Raw genomic sequence first — 21,233 nt, 5'->3', positions numbered from 1 at the left:
ATGTATTCAGCCTCCCTATCGTTTGTAGAACCAACTTATCATCCAATTGCATTGCTATTAGCTTGATGCTAAAACTCCCAGACATTCTGCCTACATTTTACTGAAATCTTATTCTATGGTCTGAATTTCTCGCTAAGCTGCAGTTACAGTAAGAGTGGGGTTGTGTGGAAGAAACTGCAGAAATGTCACAGCTACAGATACACAGTTGGTTGCCCCTTGAATGTGTCACATGTTGACAGGACCGGCACTTGAGACCGGTCATGACATTCAAGTGGCGTGATGGTCCAGGACAAAGGGAGGTGGAGGGGGTTGGGACGGTGTGCAGGGGAGCAGGCTGGGTCAGATCAGGGCCACTGGGTTCGACTATAACCGTGTACCTGGAGCGCTCATTCAGCATTTTCAGAAGAAAGGCTAACAAGCTCTCCGCTCCTCTGAAACAAGAATTAGAAGCAGCCTGGGATTAGAAGCATTACAACAGATCCTGCATTTCATACAATGTTAGGTCACATGGGAAAACTTCACAAAGAAGGGAAGAGAAACTTCATTACGTTAGAGCAATATCTATGAGTAATATTAAGCCATTCATCATGAGACACTGTTATGTAAGAAGAAATAAAACGGTAGGAATATATAAACAAGCAGTGGGGAGGGTAAATGAATTACGGAGCTTTTTCATAAGTCGGCAGAAGACGGCTTCAGTGAACGCGATCAATCACACAGCAAATTTCACAGCCTCAATTGGATTACTCGGAAGCCGAAGCTGGGGGTTTCTTCGAGGGCAGATATCGCTTTCGCTCTTCCAAAACATGCCCAGAGCTGTCTCTAACACCCTCAAAAGAGTACTTACATACATCTAACCCTCCCTTCAGCGGGCCATTTAATTATCAGGAAGATGCTGTCAGTCATCAATCCTCATACAACATCTAAAGAGAAAGAAGACTTTCTGAACTTTTCTAAACGACTGCATTCGTTTCTCTGGTCGCTGCTCTGTGGAGGGTGTGACAGATTGTTGCTTGGCTCGCAGCAGAGAGGCTGATCTGTCAGAGACCCAGCAACGCAATCCTCAGGGACCTGAGATCAGATGAGTGATCAATAACGACATGTGACATGTGTCAAGTGTATTATGTCGGCAGCTTCATTGAGCTTATTTATTTTGTAACTGTCGGCTTCAATCAAGGCCAGTTTATAAGCTCTGAGTGGGAAAGACAATGCAGAGGGTCTGAACGAAAACTGGTCCAACAGCATGCTTCTCACTTGGTGCTAACAGGCAGAAGTAATCACAGGCACTGAACCTTAAATACCAAAGCTCACACCTTGTATAAAACAAATCTTCATGGCACTTTAGTGCTGTTGTAAGAATTGTGCTAAAAAAAAGTTCTTATTTTCAGCCACTGCATTTATTTGTAAAAGAAATAGTAAAACAAAAATTCCATTGTTGCAATATATTCTGTCATTAACAAGATTTTATAAGAAAATCTATGCAATGAGCTTTTTGCTTTTATTTGTAACAACTTACCAACCAGTTCATAACTTACCAGTTACAGTTTTAAATCAGAAATAATCCATGAAAAAAGGCTAAAATGATTTATCGGATTAATCGATCATTGAAATGATGGTCAGCATCAGCATTACAGCATTACATTTGTATTTAAGATGTAAAAAAACCTTCTTTGTCTGTAAAACCCAGAACTCATCAAGAAGCCTAATTTTCTTCAAATTCTGTGGAAAAAAAATATAAAAATCTTGTATGAAGCATCTTTTGATATCTAATTATTTATTGGTTATTGCAAGAAAAAAAACAAAAAACTAAATTAATCTACATTGACCAAATGTGCTCAAAAGGACTGTTCTGTTATTGCATCTTAGGCGATAAAACGTTTAATGCATTGTTAATGTTATATTAAAAGGCAGAAGTGATTAAAAGAAAAAATTATAAAATGTGGCCATTTTTCTATCCGATTAATCGTCCGAATAACCGATTACTAAAATAATCGATAGTTCGATTGGTTTCTGCATCTCTAATCAAACTGTGACCAAAGCTTTTTGGCTTTTAACTTGACAAAGACAGTATGAAAAGGGAAAATTATTTAGCTCTGCGTGATTAAAAAAAAGATAAATTGTGAAAAATTGGATCAAACCACATAAATAAGGAGCTTTTGTGACGTTGTCCTCATTTTTTGATGACCTCATTTGTGCACTCTCGAGATTTTTCTGTCTCTCACACACTCACCCACACTCTGATATGTTGGGAGGTCCCTCAGTGCAGTGGGCATCACCATCATCAGCATCAGCTGTCTTCATGCTCTCTTGGAGCTTGCAGCTGGACTGTGTGCGTGTCTGTCCACAGGCCTCGGAGCTGGGCCCCGGCTCGGGGCCTGTGCTGCTCGTCTGGGGGATGGTGTACACCTTGGAGGAGTCAGCGGACATACAGTACCTGGCTCCGCGGGCAAGGGGACTGCCAGAGTGGTGTGAGCCACTGATCAAACAGCAAAAATAAAGCATAACGTAACTCAAACATGACCAAAACAATGAATGAAATGAAATGAACAAGTACAAAACATAAATAATGGTGATAATAACAACAAAAAAGAAGCATTAACAATAAAAAAAAATCATGGACGCTTGCACCACAACCTGGCAGATGTATGGAAATTAGTCAAATGGATGATTTCTTGTTACTTCAGATAGGGCCGGACAATAAATCAATAACAATATATTAAATATATTTATTAAAGCATCTTTTAATGCCCTAAAAATGCTAGATAGGTTTTGTGTATTTTTAATATTATCAATGTAAATTGTGATAGATGTGAATCAATAAGTAATACATCTGATAGAATATTCAACAATTTCAATAAAGTCCGATCCAGAACTGCACAGCATTCTGGTTAATGTAGGCAGAGGAAGGGATTTCTCCACTTAGTTTAACCTCTCAGGTCCAGGTAAGCAAGATTGGTGGAATCACCGAAGGCTAAGTTCACACTGCAGCCTGAAGTGACCCAAATTAATTTTCATGTCAGTCTGAACAACACAGATCAGACTTTTTAGAACGTGACCCAGGTCACTTGGATATGTGGTTCTAAATCTGGTTCACATAGGATCTTTTCAAATTGGCCCTGAGCGAGTCTACAGCCAGATTGCATTCATCCAATCTGTATTTCTCTGAATATTTGGAAATGTAAATAAACGTGGCAAAAATGGAAAGAGAAAAAAAAAAGAAATCAGATTTCACATTAAATAGGGGTATTGAAGCCTGCACTGTGAACGAAGTCTAACCCGCTCACTCATTTTTTGGTTATCTAGCAGCAACTTGTAGAGTAACTGATGCCGCAGCAAGTTAAGTTTTCTCCACCGCGGCTCATGAATACTAAAAAATAAACGACGGTGTGGGGTGAAAACTTTGAATAAAACAGTAAAGGTCAAGCCTCAAGTTTGGTAGTATTTCAGATATTTAAAACCAAAAAACTAACAGATAATTATTAATAGATTGATACGAAACGATAGATTGGAATGAAATTTTCCGCCATATTGTCCAGCCCTAACCTCACAATGGTTCATGAATGGTCAGCACAGAAACCAGCTAGGATGACATAATCCCCTCCAAAACGAAGCACCTCCCCTTTAACCTACTTCGTGAGACGACTCAGTTCCAGTCTGTCATGCTCGTATTCCTGCTGAACTTTGTCCTTTCAATATTTCATCAAATATCAAACGACAGACCACATTTATGGTTCAGTGCATTCAACCACAAAGAGGCATTTTCTCCTCTTGCTCTCGGTGCTATGCAGAGGTTCCTCAGACATCTGCTGCTCTGACCCCTGCTGATTTATGGGTCTCCAAGCATAACGAGCAAAGCAACTCACACGCTTCTATGTATGCGGAAAACTGTTCCTAATCATATTATTGGGGTGAATTCACCCTTGAAATTAAGATTGGTTGGTCAAAGTAATGACTTGTTTGCTGACAGAAATATTACCCCAGCACCAGCTTTGTTCTGTTGTTACAAAATCTAATCATTGTAAGTAGGGTGGTTGAAACATTCCCCAACTCATAATGGCTTCATATGCTTTGCGAATATGCTTTAAATCACAGCGATTTAAAAATAAGCATGCCGTCATTATCAGAGTCCCACATTCACATGGGGTTTTCCCTTTATTAATTTTCCATTTATGATGATGACCATCAGGATTTCATGTCTTTTGGCTGCCAAGGACTTTCACTACAACTGCTCAAATAAAAGTCAGACAATCATAAACTCCATAAAGATGTCAACCTCAAAGCTGTAAAACTTTAAAATATGTCCAAAGAAATGATGGTTTTCTTGCTTCTGTTTGCTGAGAATGCTGAACACTCACTAACTGTGTGAAAACCAGAGATTTTCCAGCCTTTTTATTTCTGAGGGTCACAGAGGAATGCCTGCCCTTTTCGGCTGGATGTAATTATGGTCAAGCGACCACTTACGTTCATTTATTTTCTCTTAATTTAGTTTAAGTATATAACGTACTGGAAAACAATTTTTGCTCCCTTTCTGACTTCTCCTGTTTATATTTTCTGTCATCCTTACAGCTTATCGATACACATTTTAATTTTAGATGAAGACAACCTGGATAGATAAAAAATTTAAAAAAAGAAATCAGATTTCCAGATTTGATTTTACTTATTTAAGGGAAAAAGTTATCTCACCAACCTGGCCCTGTATGTAGAAATATTTACACATCTTGTTCAATCATAAAACAATGTGATTAGTTATATTATTTCTGCACAGTTAAAATAAAAGAATAAAAGCACCCCTCCCCCATTTTCCTTCACAAGAACCGCAGTCTGGCGATGGGAACTGGGATCACAAAAGAACCCCCTACCCTCCGCGTTGTTTCAGGTGGAGAGCAGCGACCACCGCTGGCTTCAGCACAGCTGGACAAGCCGGGTGGTAGATCAGCAGACACTAAGTACGACCAGGTGACGAGAAGGTCAACGAACAGACACAGACCATTAGTTGTGCACGTAATTCTGCGTATCTGGCAGAACACATCCAGTATCGGGCGCGATAGTTTGGCGGTCGTGGAGTTTGTGTGCGAGCGCCAATGTTTTCCAGAACAAAGGATTTTGCTGTGAGCTATGTAGAATGATAAAGGGTGTGAATTTCCAGCATACGCAAATTAGTTCAGTGACCCAGCTAGGATCTAGCAAACACAGAGCAAAGTAATTAATTACCAATAAAGGTGAAAAAGTATCAAAGTGTGATCTGTCTTTTATTATTATTATTTTTACAGAAGGTAGACATGATGCTTCTGTGACTATTTAAGAAACTGTTTCAGTCTTTTAGCTTGCATCTCTTTCCAAAATAAAAAAAACAAAAACCACTCCTTTCTCAGTACTTCTGTGTCTTGTTTCTAAACTTAGTGATGAAGGTACATATATCTACCACAAAAGCTGGGTGGGTCTCGCTAGTAGGACGTAAAGATCAACATTTCTATGCATTTCTTTACAAAGAAAGTAGAGTGCTTGCTACTATTAACTCAGAATATTCTGCTTTTCTTTCCTACAGAAAGTATTCCTGGTTCGGCTCTTCTGTGACCAACTGTGACTCCTTTTTAGAAAGGGCCTTCAGCCATTGTTGCTAAATAAACAACACAAAATAAGATGGATTCTACTGTGATGCATTGTTATTGAAGCGGACCTGTTGTGCAATGTAAAAGTGAATTGAATATAAGTGATGTTGACAAGATAAAAGTGTTCAGCCTTTTATTTGCCTTGATTATTCCAGTCCTATGGTGGAGGAATTTTCCATCACCATTTGATGTCTTTCCAGGCGGGACCAAGGCGAACAATCGTTTTTGCTACTTTAGTTGACATTTTGTGAACGTGAGGGAAACAACTTCAAACTTTAAGGCGTTAAAAGTCATCAGTGTTTTGTTCCAATGCTTCCGCAAACCCAGAAAAACGTTGCTGTAAAGTTTGGCTGCCATTAGGAAGAAATGAAAGCCTTAACCTTCATCTGTATCTTACCTTGAATGAGACGAAATCTCGCTGAGGTCTCCGATGCTGCCCTCTGTTACATGACTACCCATGATGGCTGAAGCGAAGCCTTGCTGCAAGTATAGTTTCCCATGATCCTCTTCTGTCATTTCGTCCTCGTGGTGCTCAGAGACCCAGAGGTGTCCCTGTTCCCCGACCCTCCCCTGCAGCAACACCCGGACGCCGGGGGCCACGCAGGGATTCGTGTCTATGCCGCTGTCTGTGGAGGCGCCTTTGATGTAGGTGAGGCCCAGCATCTCCGGGTCCATCAGGTCTCCAGAGCCAAAGTGCTTATCATCGCTGTTGCTGGAGGCGTTACTTGAAAGAGTGTTGCTACTAGAGTGGCTTGAGTTTTTATCGCCAGTCTGGTGGAGAAAGAGAAAGGGCAAGAGGGTGAAGGAAAAAGAGAAATGAAACTGGGTCAGGTAATTGCAGATTGTTTTTATAGTTGTTTTAATGGACTCGCTGTGCCAGATGATGAAGGTTCAGTCTGATTCCACTCTGACTGATGTTATTACAAGAGATGAGCCTTTCACAAAGCAGGGGAGACTAGATATATATGCATAGGAAACAAATTATTTAAAAATAAGAGTGTTAATGTTTAATATGTCTAATATGAAGGAAGTCTAACAAATAACCAAAGTAAAATCTGCGTAATATGTGATACTAGTAAATCTCAGACTGAGAACATAAACTCCGAATTACATGAAATTGACCTGACACTCTTTATTTAATATGTTATGCTCAACGCTGTTAAATCATGGATGCAACTGAAATCACATCGAATCAAAAACAGTTGGAAAAAAATGAGCTCTGTGCATTAGGAGACACTCTGCCGAGAGGAAGGTTAGATTTTTTTTTTCTTTATGTAGGAAGCCTGGGTTAATGCACACATAGCTTAGGGCACCAACTGACAGAAAGGAGCAATTAGTTGGATAAGGAAGAAGATGAGCTGATGTTGAGTCAAAAAACTGCAAAATATTTTTTTTTTTAGATGAAATAGACAGGAGACACTATGGCTAATAAAATATTTACGATTTTATTAAAATATGCCCTAGAAAAGTTTGAGGTGGGCAGAAATGGTGATGGGATTAGGCACATGGCTGCTTGCTGATGAAGGATATGTGACAACTGGAAAGAGTGAGAGAATAGCAGCCCAGTTCAGCTCCTGATGGCTGTAAAGTCCATTTCTAAATTAAACACATATGAGTAGCAAAGGTCTGAAACTGCTGTACAGCTTTCAAAAACATTGAGGCCGTTGTGATGCACAAAAACACTCTGATCTGACCTTCATCTTACATTTAAATGCACTCTTTCAAACCATTTGAAAAGAAAATGCTCAACAGATCTTTTAGATTAGTCATAACAACATCCTGAATCGCCAACATTTGCAACAAAAGCTGTGCCAGATGAATATCTCTTCTTTTAAATAGCTTGTCTTATCTTGTTTTAAATCAATCCATTAGTCAACTTTAGGTAAGTTTACTAATGAATTGATCAGTTTGAAACTCTAAAAATCTTAATCTCTGTTCTTATTCAACAGATTTGTTTGGACCAAATGTTTGTTTTGTCTGCTTGCTTTGTGAAATTCTTGCTTGTCTGAGTAACTTTTTCTAAAGCTACTATTCTATTTCCAGCAGGATCCAAAAGGTAAAATAAACAAAACATTAGATGGACAAACCAGCTGTTCCCTCTTGCCTCACACTGTTTCAAACTGAGTTGTCTGCTTTTCCTACAGAGGAAGTTTTCTGGTTTTTGCAAAATTTACAGTCAAAGTGGTTGAGAAATTTTGAATTCCTATTTTTCGTTCTCTTTAAATCTTTTTAGACAACCACTTGCAACATCAGGTTGCATGTTAAACTTCCAAATTCTGCAGGACAAATCTGTACAGTAGAATTAGAAATAAATTGTGTTTCAATTTCCTGCATTTTTTTTAACTTAAATTGTTAAAACCACAAAATCTCAATAAAAAAACACAATCTTTGATTGGTGTATTATCCCTTTAGTGACACTCAACTAATCTTAATTGTGAAAAACAAACACAGGGTCCTTGCTTAAGGAGTTTTTGAGATTGATGAAGAGTGTAGATTGATTGTTTTTTTTTTTTTTTTTTTTTTACCATTGAGTCCCAGAAACCTAACAATGTAGAGAATATGCTTAAATGTCATGATGTCAGCTTGAGTCAACCTAAATGGTCGCAGAGAAGACATTCACCCTGGAAAGCTTGTTTGGCGAGTCCTTTCCTCCTTCTCTTTGCTTCAGAGGATTCAGGATCTTTGTGGAGGGTATGTGCCATTTGGCCTCTGTGGAGAACCATGAAAGACAATATTTAGAAGAAAAGAACCCATGAGTAATATAAAATCTCTACATCACTTTGCGTGTACTATACAGAATCTTTATGTAGCACAAACTTGAATCTTGATTATATTCACCTGCAGATCTGGTTCTTTCCAGGGTGGGCTCTCTTTCCCTGCGAATGTCTCCATCGGCTCCTTGGATATCGCCCGCCCGCTCATGCAGTATAGGGGAGGGACACCTGAAAAAAGGCACAAAAAAGACTTGATTTTCAATCTATTGTGTGAGCTTTGTTTCCTAGTCAAAGAAAAGCTTCAAAAGACCTACCGCGGATTTAAAGCAATTAGCTCAAGTTTCTTTAAGGTCAGATCACTTGAGCTTATAAAAGAATAAAGAAGCTGCCAGACAGCTCTGGCGAGAGGCCTGTTTTCATTCCGCTCAACATGCCAAGCTGTTCCTTGCTCTTGACAAAAGGGAAAGAAAATCACATTTTTCAATGCAGGTCTTAATTATCGCTTCGAGGGCTAATCGGGGTTACAGCAGATGAACTGGGGCCAGGGTGTCTCGTTATCTTTAACAAAGACGCTAACTGGAGATCAGTCGTCTGGTCTGGAGAAGGATCAGCGGTCCTCAGCAGTTGAGAGAAAGTTTGAGGCTTATAAAGGCAAAGAAGAGAAGGGATGTAGCGCCAATGAAAGTCTAGAATCATTTATTCACACATGTAGGAGTTGAATTTGAGTCAAGATTGACAAAAATCATGCCTGCACTGTTTGCAGTCTCAGATGCAATAATCCATGCATCTATTCAAACTTATTAAATTGATAAGATTAGGCCAAGTAACATTCTGCTTATAAATTTATAATGAATAAGATAATTAATTTTAGAACATTTTGACTTAAAAACCATGTACAGAGAAGATTTTAAAGTAAGAATCATTAAAAAATACCGAAATGAGACAGTGTTAATGTTCGAAAAAAAAAAAAAAAATCTGAAGCAAAACAGAAGCTGCAAAAAGTTCCAAGAAATATAAAGGAATAAAAAGACTTATTCATAATATTTATAAAATACCATCTGGTATTCTGATTGTAGACTGTGCTTGCTACGCTAAGCCGTAGCAAGCACAGTATAAAATTTCTGGTGGATTATTTCCTGTAAAAAATGTGTTACGACAAAAGCGCACTGATGATTTGGTCATTTCATGCAGAAAAATTGCCATCATTTTGTAAAATTGCCAGGTCTTAGAAATAGTGCAAGCACTGATTGAAGCTGCATTCACAACAGCAAGAAAAAAGAAGATATAATCATAGAGAGACTATTTTATATCAAAAAGAAAAAGTAGCTCATTTATGTTTCTTTTACCCATCATATCCGGGCTGCTGGGACCAGTTGCTGCTGCCACATGGACCCGGATCGCTGGAGGAGGATTGGTTACTGGGGGAGCTGCGGTAGTGCTGGTCTCCCTTGTTGCATATAGTGACCTGGGGATTCTCCATGTCCTGCAAAGTCCTGTAAAAAACACCCAAGGTTAGTAAAAAAACCTGATAATGCTGTACATTTCTGTCTGACTGACACGAGAGATAAAAGCTAATCATTCCGGCACTAATCCACTTTCTTTCTACATTTACTTATTTAAAAAAATATGCAAAACCTGTCCAGACTGCACCTTTAAAAACATATTACCCAGACATTAGCATCACTATCGCTTGGTGTCACAACAGAAAACAGTTCCTTTGCATGTGAGCGCCTGGGATAATCTCCATAGAAAATGTTGGAGCTGTCAGTAAGAAAGAAGGCGTCTTGTTCTCCAAAGATAAACACAAAAGAGATTAGTTCTGCTCATAAGCCGCAGAAAGTAATCCAGATGGCGACTCTTGAATGCATGTAGCATGAGGAGATTCTGAATTTACACAAGCTGTAGACTCTTACTTAAAACCTACACTTGAAGTTTGGTCATTTCTTTTATTGTTATTGCTTTTTCAAGTTTTTTTTTTATAACCATTGAAGTAGCTAGCTGTTAATTTATGTTGAAGATTAAAAAATGCCTATCATTTCCCTTTAGCTTACAGTGCCATGCAAATGTATTAATACCCATTAAAGTTTACACTTTTTAACATGTTGGAGGATTGGATTCTCTAAGCAGTAACACACACCGCTCTTCCTTCTCACATCCTGATGCATACAAGATACCATCACATCTCACAATGTTAATAAGAGGATTTTGTTGTTAATCAAATCTAACTTATGATCTTATGATTGACCATAAACGAAAACAATGAAATGTCAGATTTTTTTTCTCTGCAATGCAGTACTAAAAGACCTAGGAACTGGTATTGGTTTGTGGCCCAGAGGTTGGGGATCTCTCAGGCACAGGCCAGAAATTTACAGCCTACGTGTAAAACACTGTGTTGGAGAACTAAAGCTATAAACACAAGGGCCCTATCTTGAAACTGCTGCAGGGATTATTTTTATCAACAGGGTGAATCCTGACAGAAGAAACTAGGGTAGAGAAATAAACATGCATATAGAGCTGCAACTTCATGGCTTATGGCCAACTATAGACCTGCAAAGTTTTAGATATGTTCGTATTGAGTAAGTCATCAAATTCTTAGAAAAATACTGATTTAATTTAGGACTGTAGAACATCTCAAACATACAAGATGTTGGCTCTTGAAGAGTCTACTCTTCAAGTAGACAAGGGTAGTTGAAGTCAAATGAAATGGCTCATTATGTAAAATCTCTCTGAGAATCTTTGCCAAAACTTGAAAATGTAAGTTCACAGAGGCTCCTTGATCAATCTGACTGGTCTTGAGCTGTTTTTCACAAATGTGTCTGAGCACAGCTGGTAGAAACAAACCCCAAAGAACCTGCAACTGAAATTACATCAAGAGTTTTTTTTATTTATTTTTTCCACAAAGTATGGACTCCAATACAAAAGCAGGCAAAATAGATTTTTTGCAAATTTTTAATTGCTAAAAGAAATATCACAAACAAAATATTCCTATAAAATGCATTGAGGTTTGTGGTTGTGAAGTCAAAAAAACTTTAAAAGTTTAGGATGAATGAATACTTCTGCAAGGCATAGTAAAAGTATGTTTTATTTAGGCTTTAAGCGTACTTTAGTCACTGCAGAGGATAACAAATTAGTTCTTCGTTGTCATCTGCATGTTTTTCTTTAATAGAAAAAATTGCTGTCACAAAAGAAATCCCTGCCCACATCAAACGCATTAGTTTGATCACAACATTTCCTCTCCTCCACTGAGTCCTTGTGCTTTAATTTGAAACAGCAGCAGTGCCTTCTTGTTCTCCTTTTCCTCCTCTCTAGAGATAAGATGATCTGAGAAGAGGGATATCAAATGCAATATTTCTCTTTGTGGTGCAATATAGTCTGAAGGTGAGCTCTGGTTTTGTAATACAGACATATTTTATATAGCACAGATTCTCAATTCAAATTGATGTTTGGTTGGGATTATGCTTTATGGTGGCAGTTTTAAAGGTGACCTATTATGGTACCTTGAACAAGAGAGACTTCCTGCCAAGTTTCTGTCTTCAGTTATTACTATCATTTAGAGAAATAAACATTACACATTTGAAGTCTTTTTTTATTTGCTAGTACTTTCATTGCCATCTATTTCTAATGGTTTTAGTAATTGGCACAGCTTTGCCGCACTTAAAATGATTGAGAGTCATCACAAACCATTCCATCTTTTTCTTCTTCAATTAGTCAAACTATTAAAGGAAATGACAACATAATTTATGTTGATTTATGTCTATAGAATATGCTCCTGTATAATAATACCCCTTCATTCTCTCCCTCGCCTCCTTTACAACCAACCACCCCCCTCTGGGGCGCTACACGTCGTGGTCCGGGGAAAGCGCTGTCTTTGTTTCTGTAGTAATTGGATGAGATGAGCCGAGCCGTGTCAGTGTCCCTATCACCTCCTCCTCAGCAGGGTGCAAGGAAGAGGACGGGAGAGCGGCGAAAAAGGGAGTGAGGAAGAATGGGAGTTCTCTCACTTCCAGAGAGCCTGATTAGACAGGGAAGGCGGCCATTATCCAAGTATAGTCAGAGCAGGCAACACCGAGGGTGTGGAGGGAGGTCGGTGTGACACACTGGAAAGGTTATCATGACTGTAGGGGTTTCATTAGTCTGAACAAATCACTGCTTTACATGGCTCAATGGAGATGTCCAAAATAGGACACGAACAAAGTCTGAGTGTGGCCTTATCTTCTGAAGGGAGATGAAAGCAAGGCTGTGAATTCATTGGACTAAAATGCTCCGTTTGTATGTATGCAAATAAGTGAACACAATAACAGCTCCTCAAAGTGTCCCTGTGGCTTTTTTCTAAATGCGAAAAAAAAGAGTTCAAAGATTTTCTCGCAAAGAACCGGGGGTGGCGACGTTTGATCGTAGTTCTCATGAAAACCCCTGAGCAGAAATGTCTTAAAAGCTTTGTTTCCTCTCTTGATTTGTCTGACAAAACTTGTTATTGCTTCTCCAACCATCTTAACATTTTATTAACTACATAGGAGTACAACAGAAACAGAGGGACTACAGCATTGCGGATGTTAAATGATTTTTTAAAAATGTTTTTAAGTGCTTTATGAGAGTGTAAGAGTGTGAAGGGACGAATCTATCTGTCTGTCTGTCTGTCTGTCTGTCTATCTATCTAGTACTAAAAAGACAGTTGTAGTCAGGAATGGCTTCAAAATGACAAAACATACGTTTTTGCAATAATTAAATATAGGTTTCCTTTAGCTTAAAGGCTGTTTAATGAGGCAGTCTGGCTGGGAATTGATTGTCAGCTGTCTGAAAGCAAAACTCTGCTGTTGTCCATTGCTGAGAATTAGTCTTTTGGGTCTTTTAGGAACCAATAGAAACAGCTGGGTTTGCTAATAAAATGAAATAAAACCAAACATCAGGAGTCCGGCAAACATCAGGCCAAATCAAAAACTTGTGTTGGAAAATAACTGGTGGATCACAGGGGAGTCTTGCAGTACGCAAAACAAAAACAATTCAATACATTCAAGTGAAGATGTCTCAAAGGCAGTAAAGATTTTTTGCATTCTTCACTCACATAAATCTATGATCTGCTTTATGCTCAGACCTGAGGAATAGATGTGTTCACCATGTTTGAGTTGACCCTCCTCTGGTTTGAGATGGAAACCTTCTCTTGAGTTATTTTTAGCTCGTTGTATTTAGAGCTCTGGTTGGGAAAACAACAGAAAGTTTTACCTGGAGCCATCTGGCAGCTTCCTATCGAAGGAAGTGCTTCGCGGGATGGCGGCCTGGTGCTGCTGAAGGATCTGCTGGCATTGCAGTCGGTCAGGACCCTGAGAGGGCGAGCCCCGGGACACAGGCGCCCCAGCAGGTGCCGGCACCCGGTGCCAGGTGGTGTTTCTCCTGAAGGGCGTCTTATACTCGCAGGGCTGGCCCTCACTGTCCACCTTGTACTCCACCATTGGTATCCGGTAAAGTTCGGAACAACCCCTGAAGGAAAGGAATCAAAATATCACCAAGGTTAAAAGTCATCACCAAGTTGCACCAGAGGCTAAAGTAGGAAATAAAACCTTTAATCTTCTGAGCTTTTCCAAAGGCACTGACTAGAGTAACACGAAATACACTGTAGACTCAGTTCGATTGTAACATTTTCATCTGGAGTGGTTCGCTTTTACACTGCACCGTCAAACTAACCAAATTCTTTGAAAAACTTGTTCACCTCCTCACCAGTGGGGGCGCTGCACCAAGAACCACTGAAGGAAATACTCTGAAAAAGATGCAAGTGCAACTTCCCTCTTCATGACATGCAAACAAAATGTCCCTTTTTGATCCAAATTCTTAAAAAAAACCCACAAAAACCTTAAAATATTTAACATACTAAAGGCGATCTTTAAATACATTCATTCACATTTGCCAGTATGATAACAGCAATACATGTCAAACAGAGGCAAACATGCACACAGTGTCCTATGGGCGTACCCATAGAACTATAAAGAGCTATAAAGAGGAATTTAATGACAGCTTTCCTTGAGTCTTTGAGGAGGCGATTTGTCCCTCCATTTTTATTACCATTACACTCACAATCCTGAGGATATCTCACAAGAGGAGGCCTGTGATGCCATTTCATGCAGCATTAATCTTCTGGCCTGGACAGAGCCATGGATGTGTGAAGTGAAGGTGGGTTTACTGGGTGGTGGGTTGAGGTTAAACAGCCTGGTCGCTCTGCCAGCTCTCCATCAGTATCTCAAGTATGAGCCAGATGATTACACAGCCCTCGCCCCCTACTCACTCTATTTTCCAGGATGTACTGAAGGATGAAGAGCTCAGTATACTTTGCTGTGGTCATACATGTACAAACAGTGGTGCTTGAGGTGGATGCTCTGATTGAAAAGGCAGCAGCGGAGGGGGTGGGTAATCCCTCTCAAAGGGAACCTTTCATCAAGCTGCTAAAGTGTGGGTGGCTGGGCTGTTTACAGCTGACCTCCCATTGGAGATACAGGACCCAAAAAAGGAAGATCAACATGCTTGCTTTTGAATAAAAATTTAACTGTTCGTCTTTATCCTACAGTCCTAACATATCAATGCCTTGACTCCATTATATCGGCTAAGGATATTAGCAGTATCCATGGACTATTTTGAAAATTGATTCCATAAATAAATCAGTTTTCCCATTCCTTTCATTCTGTAACCCAAGGTCCTCCGGTCAGTTTCAATTTCCGGATGCTAAATTGCCCAGACTGTTGGTCAATTGTTTTTAAACAGAGCTGCTAATCCCCTCATTACCTTGATTAACTGAGAGTGTGTGGTCATGCTTAGCAGCCACGCGCCGTTACTCCCAGCTAAAGGCTAAGCCCTGGTAACAGCCTGCAAAAGTCTCAAACCCTGTCGCTTGCTGTGATTTCTGTACCAGAATATTTAAGCAGTAAAAGGATGAAATCCTCTGGAGAAATTTTTTATCAGCACCGATGTGAGCTTGAAACCTTCACTTGATCTGATGGGAGGAGAATGCGTTTGTCTTTAAATGTTTACGAGGAGTCTCTATTTCTCTCTGTGTATAAATCAACTTGAAACTGCAGGAAATGAGTGTTTAGACTTCTGCTAAAGAAAAGCTGAGTGGTTACAGAAAAGGAGGTGAAGATGAAGTCGACAAAGTTATGTTCCAATTAACAGCAGTGGGTTTAAGAAAGCCAACATAGATTCTATATACTCATAATAATCTTTATTTCCATATGGATAGAAATATTCTCGGGACATTTTCCAAAGCTAATTTAATCAATTTAAAGTGGGAGAAAAGTTTATCAAAAACAGCAAACTCAAGCATGTACTGCAAAAACTGAAAAGTACTTGAAGATTTAGTTTTTCTTTGAATCGCGGAACTGATATCGAGTTGCATAAACACAGTTTCCAAGAACTGCTTCACATCTGTGCTACATTGAGTCCTCCCACTCCTGAAACCTGTGAAGACGTGTTGAAGCGATGGATGACAGGATTGTCTCAGACAATTCCTCCTTATTTCATGTTGTTTATTCCCTCAGAAATAGCATGTCTGATGTCACTTCACAAGTTTATATTAGTTTAAACTACAGGGTATTAAGCTGATTGCTAACAGTTGATCAACCTGGAACTTTGTCTTTTACAATTTCTTAACTCTTTGATTCATTTAAATGGTAGTTTTCCGTTTTCTTCCAGGCCTTCGCGTTTTTTATTTCCATGTTAAAGCATTTGAGAGACAACTTGATTATACGACTGCTGGTTGTCAGAAATTGAGCAACTGAAGTTTTTTTTTTTCCAAAAAACAACAGCTTGAAGTCAAAGCCAAAGTCATGTTAAAAACTTTAAATATAACATCAGAAAGAAGCTGATGGGACAAATAGCTTCTATAGCAGCTTCTGAATAGAATAGACCTGCAAAGTTCCTAAAAAAGCTTCTTCAAATAAAAAGTGTTGAAAAAAGGGAATGAGAGAGAAATTAGCCTAGACTTTTATTTTTATCTTTGCGGTAAATCAATCTGTTTGGGGGGGAAAAAAGCAGCTCTGGTGAAGGATATGAGAAGATTAAGCAGCAGCAATTAGTGACGCAGGATTTTGGTTTAGCAGAGCTGCCGTCTTTAACTGGATGCTGGCATGGAAAGTGAGAAATCCAGCTTTACTTCGGTCCAGAGGAAAATCCGCTATGACAAGCCTGATGCCACGTCAAAGTAAAGGTTGAAAATGAACATTTAAATGTCACAAATGAGACTCATTATCTGCAGGTTGAACACAAAAGAAATTATGGTTCTGTGCTATTTTCCAAAAAATAATCATCTGGATCAAAATATAAAATATTGAAACCCAGGTCAGGTTACTCAAAAAGCTTGCAGGCAAAGTCAAAATTCTGGTTATGCAATGACAGTCTGTCTGTTTCTATTTGCATGTCCTGTAATATCCCTCTATATTGCATATTGCGCTGATTTTTTTGGTTTATTCCCACATATCTCATGGCTACATGCAATCACTGCCATGTTCTGTGCATCGCATTCCTGTTTCAAAGACCTAATCTTCTCCATCTTTTTCCCATTAGTTTGATCCCAAGATAACATGTTGAACTTGTTTAAAGCCTTTCAGAGTGCTCTTTGTTAAAACCACATCCAGCTCTCAGTCTAAATCCATAGGATGCAAGGTACCATGCCATATCTCCTGCATATGAGGAGAAATTGAATAAAATACAGCTTAATAAAGAAGACGACATCAGGAGCACATAATGCTAACCGAAAAAAAGAAGAAGAATCCACTGTTAGCCGCTACATGTGCTAGTAAAAACATGATCCCCGTCATGGTGGCTCTGTGGAGCCAGGGGACTTTGTCTGGAGGTCATGAGACTGGTCCATTGTTGCTCGACTAACCCCCCATCTCTCTAGTCCCCGGGGACCGACTGAATTCCTTTCCTTTGAGATAAGAGGAGAAACTGGAGCACTTATTGTTGACGGCAACATTTTAGCAACTCAAAGACGCAGCAGCAGAAACAGCTGAGGACTCTCAAAGTTGTTTGCCTGACCGCTCACCTTCTTAGCGATTCTCAGGACTGAGAACAGAATATTTAGATTCTCATGAAAAGACAGTGAACATTTGGTTTATTACTGCCCAATTTGGTCATATTATATAAAGCGGATGTGTTTGCGATATGCACTTAAATATGTTAAAATAAACAACCTTTTATATATTTATTATTAAATAAGAATTCAAATTCAAAAATACTTTATTGATCCAAAAGGGAAATTTAGTGTTGTAGTAACTCATATTTACTTACTCATAAATTACTTAGTATCAAGAAACAATTGTTTTAGCAGAGTATCCCTAAAAAAGCATTACAATTAACATGGACATTTGTTATTATCTGTTGTTTTGTTTATTTACTTTTAATATTCAAGATGTCTTCCAGTTTCAGTGTTAAATGTTCATTAGAATTTAAAGTTTATTAATCTTTGAGATTATGTTCTTGCATAATTATTACGCCATTACCATTAAATTACTTGAAAACAGTCTCAGCCAACAATACATTCTGTAGACAATTTATCATCGGGCAACATTTGTTGACAGACCTAGACATATGGTGTGACCAGGAACATCCTTTCTCTCCAGATGCAGAAAGAAAATTGTTCAAATGCATCCAAATTAGTTAAACACAACAGTGTCCTCATCTTAGGGTATGTTCACACCAGCCCTGTTTAGTCTGTTTTAATCAAACTCTAATTCCAATTAAAAAAAGCAAACTCTGGCCTGCCTACAAAACTACATCTTGAACTCTGAACACTGATAACAATAAAAATTATGATTAAAAACTATTTATTACTTATATTTTTTAAGTAACTATATGAATGCATAGCATAGTATTAATAGTTACACAAACAAAAATACTTTTCTTGAAAAACATTCCTATTTGAAATAGCCTTCAGATGTGTGATGAAATTTTTAAAATTTTTGACTTCACTGACACTCATTGAAGCTCTTCAGAAACACGCAGTGAAGGTATTTCTTATAATACGGAGTTTCTTAAATATCAACAGTTGAAATGCATTGAAAACATTAAATTAGCATTCTTATCATGTAAGAAATAATTCACAATATATTGGAAATGATACGATGAATGCCCCCGCTTAAAGGCACCAATATTGCGAAATAGTATAGTGGACGTTTCACTGCATTAAATCTGTCACTATGGATTTTGTGGGAAATCTTTACTTCAGATTTTTTACTCGTTAAATGTGAGCATTATCAAGGCTTTTTATACATCTCATCTGCACCAGATGTGTAAATAAATGAGATAGTTGTTACAGCAATACTGGAAGTTAAACGTACATACACTTCCAAAACAAGTTCTACATTTTTTGACTCAAACCAAAATAAGACTGTCTTCCTGGCAGAGACAAGATGTCAAGAGCACACTTCCCTCTGGAACCAGTGCTTCCAGTGGCATAGTGGATACACGACCAGCTTGTTTGTTTTGCCAGGTTTTCTCCTTCCCTGAACAGCGATTATGATTGTATCATCGTGTATCATTGCTGATTGTGGTAAGAGGATTAGACGGCGGTTCTGCCAGAAAAGCTTTTTCGTCAGTCACAGACGAGACCACCATCTGGGGGAGCAAATATGTTACATCTTTGTTGCCAGGCGGGAACACAGAGTTGAAGACAGATAATAGAAAAGCCTTTGATGGAGCGCACACACACAGATGTTGAACCTTATTCTGGATATTTTGAAACATACATATGACCCAATCTAAGATTGCTCAGCCAGGATTCTTCCCTCGTATTATACAGTGTGAGACACAGTCAAATCATTCAGATACACTCTTCGTAGTGATGGGGGAACCAGCATTTTCTGCTGCACAAATCTGTCAGCCTGAAGCAGACGCAAAACAAAGATGTCAAAAATGTGAGTGTGAAAGAGCGGCGGATGGCGGGTTTCAGAGCTTGGTCTGTCTCTCACAGACAAAACACTCAGATGTGCTCTCAGAACAAGTGCTTTACACAGATTTACGTCTTCTCTCATAAATTTGATCGATTGTTTGAAATAGGCTTCTCTTTGTGAACGAGCAATAAAACCTCCCAAAGGGCACCTGGAAAATCCTCACTTCCTAATTGCTCAAAAGAACATTATGGCAGGTTAAAGGGGGAAAAAAGCAATTTTCAAATGTGAGCCGTCAAACAATAGTGGTGAGATTTGAGCCATTAGTCAAAAAGCTCATCTCATTATCATTAGTGAGAAACGCTGACTGGCCGTGTTTGTGACTCTACAGCTGTGTTGGACGTTTCTCTCCAGAGAAAACAAGGTAAAACGCCAACAATGACGTTCTGTAAGCATTTCTCTATGCTAATTATCTTCTACATGAGAGCAAATGTCAAGTCGATTCCCCTCAGCAATATAAAAAACAAGAGCATGACTCTTCTGTTAAAGAGTCATGCTCTTTTTTTTTACAAGTCTTTAAATGTCAAAGTTGTATTCTTTTTCAATTGTTAAAAATCACAGCAGATATTTTAAAATAAAACCTGTTTACAGTAGAAACTTTAAATACCACTAACTATAAGGAGATGGAGCATGCAAAGGTTTGCATACCCATTGTTTTTTGTCTATGCTATACCAAGACACAAAATACTTAACATTAATGCTTTGTACAGTGATGTACAAGTAAGAAAAGTTAAAACATACCTTCTTGGAGTACCGTCTTCATACGGCTGGATTATAACCACTTTGACGGTGACGGATGTGCGTAGAAGATCAATCATCTGCTCATGAGTGAGAGTTGCGACTGCCACCTTGCAAATCTCCACCAGCCGGCTGCCCTGCCTCAGCCCGGCCTTCCAGGCGAAGCCAAATGGCTCCACGTCGGCCACGATTCCCTCAAAATTGACGTGAAAGCCAAGCTGGCCAAGACTATTTCTCCGCAATGTCATCTCTGTAGTCTCACAGCCTCTGGTGGCAATCTGAAATCAGAACCAAAGGCAATATGTAATAATTGTGGAAATAAATAATTCTTTACCATGTCAAATACATTTTCATTATTGTCTCCTGCACATACAAAAACCAGAAAATGATAATAGTTCAAGGGATATAAATAATTTTGTAAGTATTTATATCCCACACATACAAAAGAGGAAACTGAGTAAAACCCTTTTTGACAGAACAAACAAGTATGCATGTTTGGAAATTTAAAACATCTTTAGATATAAAAGTAACCATTTCTGAGCGAACTGACGGGTCTGAAATGGAACAAAAACACACCTGTTTCTGCCTGCAGAACCTACAATCGGTCTGTGGAAGCTGAATGAATGAGAATCTAATTGGCGCCTAAGACACCGGCGTCTCCATAGAGTTGTGTTTGTGAGTCAGAGTTTGTGTCTAAAGCAGCCTCTGGAGCACAACAGTCATACACAAACATGATCTGCATCAGCTGCCGGCTCAATTTGTTCATTTCCAGCATAAAGAAAACAAATTAAACACGGCACCTTTTTTTTTCCCCCTGTTGGCTTTCAGACTCCCGTCAGAGACAAGACACTTTACCCATAAATTTTGATGGACATTTTGAGCCTGTCCAATGCATGTCTGGAAGAAATTAAAGCCTGGTCTTGTTTCCATCATGCACTTTCATGTAAAATCAGCCTATCTTTTTCTCCAGAGGTGGCTTGGCATCACCCTTTCATAAAACCCATTCCAGGTTCAGGCAAAGTTCACGCGGCCTACTGTCTGCTGCGTGACTATCCGTGTTAAAACTGAAACAAGAACAGTAATTATGTATTGACTCATGATTGTGCCTGTAAAGCTGTGCAGCTTATGGTGGGACTGGACATTATTGTGAAGCTTTCTGATTGTTGCTTAGGGGTAAATAAAGAACCTAACTCTACAACCAAGAGCTGTAATCACCCATTAGATTAGTTTTGGTTCAGTTGAGG

The 21,233-nt window shown here is 38.9% G+C and overlaps 1 protein-coding gene across 7 annotated transcripts in view; it reads right to left on the bottom strand.

The window, feature by feature from the left end:
- LOC129359952 (signal-induced proliferation-associated 1-like protein 2) overlaps nucleotides 1-21,233 on the bottom strand; it is a 110,854-nt gene that overhangs the window by 23,982 nt on the left and 65,639 nt on the right. For 4 of the 7 annotated variants that reach the window (XM_055029936.1, XM_055029938.1, XM_055029940.1 and 1 more), the window contains exons 9-16: nucleotides 19,993-20,267; nucleotides 13,544-13,798; nucleotides 9,670-9,816; nucleotides 8,448-8,551; nucleotides 8,230-8,318; nucleotides 6,007-6,380; nucleotides 2,231-2,476; nucleotides 378-431 (exon numbers count right to left, since the gene is read on the bottom strand). In XM_055029936.1, the coding sequence (XP_054885911.1) occupies nucleotides 378-431; nucleotides 2,231-2,476; nucleotides 6,007-6,380; nucleotides 8,230-8,318; nucleotides 8,448-8,551; nucleotides 9,670-9,816; nucleotides 13,544-13,798; nucleotides 19,993-20,267 (1,544 nt within the window). The remainder of the gene's footprint in view (nucleotides 1-377; nucleotides 432-2,230; nucleotides 2,477-6,006; nucleotides 6,381-8,229; nucleotides 8,319-8,447; nucleotides 8,552-9,669; nucleotides 9,817-13,543; nucleotides 13,799-19,992; nucleotides 20,268-21,233) is intronic. The other 3 variants (XM_055029939.1, XM_055029941.1, XM_055029942.1) reach the window with 3 other exon arrangements.

The sequence above is a fragment of the Poeciliopsis prolifica genome, unplaced genomic scaffold (genome assembly GCF_027474105.1).
Source record: "Poeciliopsis prolifica strain line A6 unplaced genomic scaffold, Auburn_PproV2 SCAFFOLD005, whole genome shotgun sequence".
Classification (NCBI taxonomy): domain Eukaryota; kingdom Metazoa; phylum Chordata; class Actinopteri; order Cyprinodontiformes; family Poeciliidae; genus Poeciliopsis; species Poeciliopsis prolifica.
The sequence above is the reverse complement of the archived record's forward strand: the minus strand, read 5'-3'. Positions and strand labels throughout refer to the sequence as shown.